Raw genomic sequence first — 4,052 nt, forward strand, 5'->3', positions numbered from 1 at the left:
TTTTGGGTGGAATTTGGAAAAATAATTTAGGGTGACAGTTGGTTTCAGTTTTATTATTTAAAATAAGTTATTTTTTTTAGTAAGTGAATCCAACCTTCAGAAAATCCTAACAAAACTTTAGCAGATTCCATATATATATATATATAATTCCATTTTTACCGTTGATTTTCTTATTTTAAGTGAATTCTTTACCAGAATGGTAAGCGGGAGAAACAAATGTGAAGTAACACAACGCTGGCGTTTATTTGTTTGAATGAAACAACGGATTGCAGTGTACGAAATTCACAAACCTGTGGATAGGAATGGCTTAGGACCCACGACCTCAGCCCACTGAATTCGATATAAGGCTGCAAAGTCTCTCAACTTTGGCAGATGCATTTCGAAATTTTGCTCCACTATTTTATCTGTGGCTCCTTTTCTCCGAACCGAAAAAATGGAATCCAACAATGATGCTGCTCAAATGAAGATCGATGAGGATAGTTGGGTTATTCAAATTAAGGAATCTATCGACGCTCTACAAGAAGAAGAGGAGGAGAATGTGAAGGGGTTCTGTGTCTCGGTGTTTAATGTGTCAAAAGAGTTAATGGCAGACAAGCCAGAAGCCTACATTCCTCAAATGGTTTCCATCGGTCCCTCTCACCACTGGAGATCTGAGCTCCATGATATGGACCACGACAAATTGGCAACTGCTTGCAGACTTCAGAAAGAAATGAAGGGTCTAGCAAAGTTTCAGTCGGTCATTGTGGAGGAATTTAAAAAATATGATTGGCATGTTCGGAGCTGCTACCACAAGTTCATCGACTATAAGGAAGAGACCTTGGCGTGGATCATGGCTCTGGATGCCGTCTTCCTTTTTCAGTGTTTGCAGTTTTATGTCAGACACGCCGACCAAAGCTTCCACTTGGAAGTAAAATCGCTGGACCGTGTCTTAGATCTGACTGGCACCGGTGCCTTCTACAACTCTATTCTCAGAGATTTGATGATGCTCGAAAATCAGATGCCGCTTTTCTAAATGTAAAAGCTTTTGGAGTTAGAGTTGGGTTGTGAAGCCAACGCAAAGGAGAGGCTCTCTAGGCTGTTGTGTCTAATGGTCCAAGAACTATCGCCTTTCAGTTTCAAGTTGCCAGAGAGTGGAAATCTCCGCATCAACGAAAGGCCGCACATGTTGGAGGTGCTGTACTACTGTATTGTGCGTTGTACAGACAATCAAAGTCCAATTCGAGTTGATGAAGGAAAGGATGCTCCTTATCCAGCGGACATGTCAGCCGTGACTCCAACTCTAATTTAGGAAAAAGATGATTCGCCTGATCCAGCTGTCAGTTCAACCGTTAAAGAATCCTTCGGTATGCTCTGGCAAACTCTCTCTTCTATGAACGTTGGCGTCGCTCGATTTCTCACGATGTTACTTCGGCGAGCGCTGAACTCGAAGCCTTCACAATTTGTGATGAAGATGCCCTTTCTTCTTATTCTGAGTACGTTTAAAAGGCTCGAAAAAGATGGAGTCACAACCGTCCAAGAATCGTCCGTTAAGATCATACAGCTCTCTCCACAAGAACTGAATATTTCTTCTGTGGCTGATTTACATTTTGCGGGAGTCAAATTCTCTCCTACTGATGGCGATCTCGGCACAATACAATTTGACGCGAAAACGGCCACGCTTTACCTCCCCAGAGTAAAGTTAGACAGTAACACAGAGGTAATCCTGAGAAATCTGGTGGCATTCGAAGCTTCTGCTGCGCCTGGTGCGCTTGTTTTGCGGCGATATACTGATTTCATGAATGGTATGATCGACGGAGTAAAAGATGTGAAATTGCTGAGAGCGAGCGGGATTATTTGTAACCACCTCCAAAGTGACGGAGAAGTTGCCAGCCTATGGAACAGCATGGGTAAGTGCGTTCGTCCAAAAGATGCTGGATATTTCGACAAAGTAATCAAAGATTTAAATGCATATTATAGTACAAAATGGAAGGTTGTGGCGGTAGAGTTTGTGAATAATCATATTTTCAGCTCGTGGAAATTCCTCTCTCTGGCAGCTGCAGCGATAGTTTTGATCACTACTTGTTTGCAAGCGTACTGCTCTGTCTATAACTGCAAAAGCTGGGTAAAGCAACAGAGGTACGCACCAGAATCTTGCCCGCTGTTGAGAATAAAACCCCGCGGCAGCGAAATGGAAGAGTGCCGTTTCTAATATTTCTGTTGATCTGTTCGTGTGATTGTGGATTGATTTGGGCATCGCTGCAATCCTGAGAAGCGCAGGTGTTTTTATTATGCAGCGTGTGAGAAACATCCCATCTGTAATTCGTTTAGTTTAGAGTAAATGTAAAAATGCGTAATTAAATAAGTTTTTTAATTTGCAATCCCTGAAGTGTGGTTTTATAGTTTTTTTATATTTTATTTTTATATTTAATAGTACATTAATATATAAAATATCCAGTATTACGTTTATATAAATTAAATGATTAAAAAATATTTACAGCCATTACAATATTTTAGGCTCATACAGTATAAACTTTTTGAAATAGGAAAACGGTTTTAAAAAAATGGCTTTTTATCTGGATATTTTTTTTTTAAATAAATAAATAAATATTCACCACTTATATAGTTTATTTAAAAAAAAAAAATTCAAATCCCTATTCCCAAATACACTACGCTTATCAATGTAAACATATATAAAAGATTTACAGCTTCAAATATTTAAGTCAAACTATATACTTCTTTAGAGATTACATAATTAAAATAAAATTATGAATCCAATAACAAAATGAATCATTATAATTTTTACTTTTGTAAGTTATTTATTTATAAAAATATATATATTATTATGTACATAAAAGTAAAAATTGTTTATAATTTTTAAAAATGGCATGTTTATTTTTTAATAGATATTTTAATTTAATTATTAATAAATTAACAGGTGAATGACACATATAATCTGTAAATAATATTTTAGATTTTTTTAATAATTGTATAATAAAAATTGAGATTTATTTAAAAAATAATTATATTTTTTTAATATTTTAATAAAATTGATTAATTAAAAAGAATTATATGAAAATATTAGATAAAATAAAGGCTATGGTTTTCTAGACATAAAATAAAAGTAAATTATGGTATTGACTCTCTAATAAAATGAAATAAATCTTTATAGTTAAAATTTTGTTATATATATATATATATATATATTTTTTTTTTTTTTCCATCAAAATATATATTATTTATATATTAAATCATTCTATAATTATTAGAAATAAATATAATTTTAATTAAAAATAAAATAAAAATAATTTTGATTTTGATTTTAATTTAAAATAAAATAAATTTGAATTTAATTAGTTTTTTCTTCTGATATAAAATATATTATAAAAAAAATTATTTCATATTTATTAGTATTTGCTAACCATTTTATTTATTTTTTTGCTCGAGCAAGAGTAGTTCCTTCTATTTCATTATATCGTGAAAAACAAAAATACATAATATACAAAGTTCTGACCACAAGGAGGCAATAGGGACACCAAGGGTATGATGCCAAAGTATAGCCTCACCCCAAAACAACCGACCGCAAGTACAATCCTCCACCACAAATTGAAGACACAAAGCGAACAAAAGCCTAAATTAAGGCTTAAAAAAGCCCACCCCATTAAGGCAAAAAGCCCGATGAGACCCGTGGCCCCACCGATAAGTAATTCGCAGATCTGACGGATGAGACATCTTCAGAAGATCGAATGACCTCCCTGGATATCGCACCACCTAACTAGCGCGCAACTTAACTCGCGGGGGAGGGCGGTATCCCAACCCCGCCCTGGCCACGTGGCAGACGACTAATGGAATCGCTGCGAAAATAACTAAACCATTTACCACCCCAATTCTGTGCGATCACTGGAAAATTGCTATAACCTAGTTTTCTTAGCAGGGAGAGGAAAGATGGGGAGACCACTTCGCCGGGAAAAAAGAGCCACCAAAAATCGGACACGCCCATGACAGAACCAGCCAAGGTGACCTCCATGGACCACGATAAGAGCCTATTGAGCAAACAGCAAAGGAAGTGCTTGGCC

General features: G+C 35.8%; 2 protein-coding genes across 2 annotated transcripts; both read left to right on the top strand.

The window, feature by feature from the left end:
• The first annotated feature begins 433 nt into the window (after window positions 1-433).
• Window positions 434-1,012, top strand: LOC149193495 (putative UPF0481 protein At3g02645). Its single transcript, XM_089407332.1, has one exon. The coding sequence runs from the start codon at window positions 434-436 to the stop codon at window positions 1,010-1,012; it is 579 nt and encodes a 192-aa protein (XP_089263458.1).
• Window positions 1,013-1,087: 75 nt separating this feature from the next.
• On the top strand, window positions 1,088-2,188 carry LOC149193496 (putative UPF0481 protein At3g02645). Its single transcript, XM_089407334.1, has 2 exons — window positions 1,088-1,189; window positions 1,289-2,188. Exons 1-2 carry the CDS (start codon window positions 1,088-1,090, stop codon window positions 2,186-2,188), a joined length of 1,002 nt encoding a protein of 333 aa, XP_089263460.1.
• Window positions 2,189-4,052: the final 1,864 nt, after the last annotated feature.

The sequence above is a fragment of the Pinus tabuliformis genome, chromosome 2_2 (assembly GCF_031772625.1).
Source record: "Pinus tabuliformis cultivar Carrire ecotype Pingquan chromosome 2_2, CPIR1, whole genome shotgun sequence".
Taxonomy (NCBI): domain Eukaryota; kingdom Viridiplantae; phylum Streptophyta; class Pinopsida; order Pinales; family Pinaceae; genus Pinus; species Pinus tabuliformis.

Excerpts from the sequence above, each read along its gene's own strand:
- LOC149193495 (XM_089407332.1), top strand. The coding sequence starts at position 434 with ATGGAATCCAACAATGATGCTGCTCAAATGAAGATCGATGAGGATAGT.
- LOC149193496 (XM_089407334.1), top strand. The coding sequence starts at position 1,088 with ATGGTCCAAGAACTATCGCCTTTCAGTTTCAAGTTGCCAGAGAGTGGA. Across the intron at positions 1,190-1,288 it reads AGGTGCTGTACTACTGTATT|GAAAAAGATGATTCGCCTGA; the intron begins GTGCGTTGTACA and ends ACTCTAATTTAG.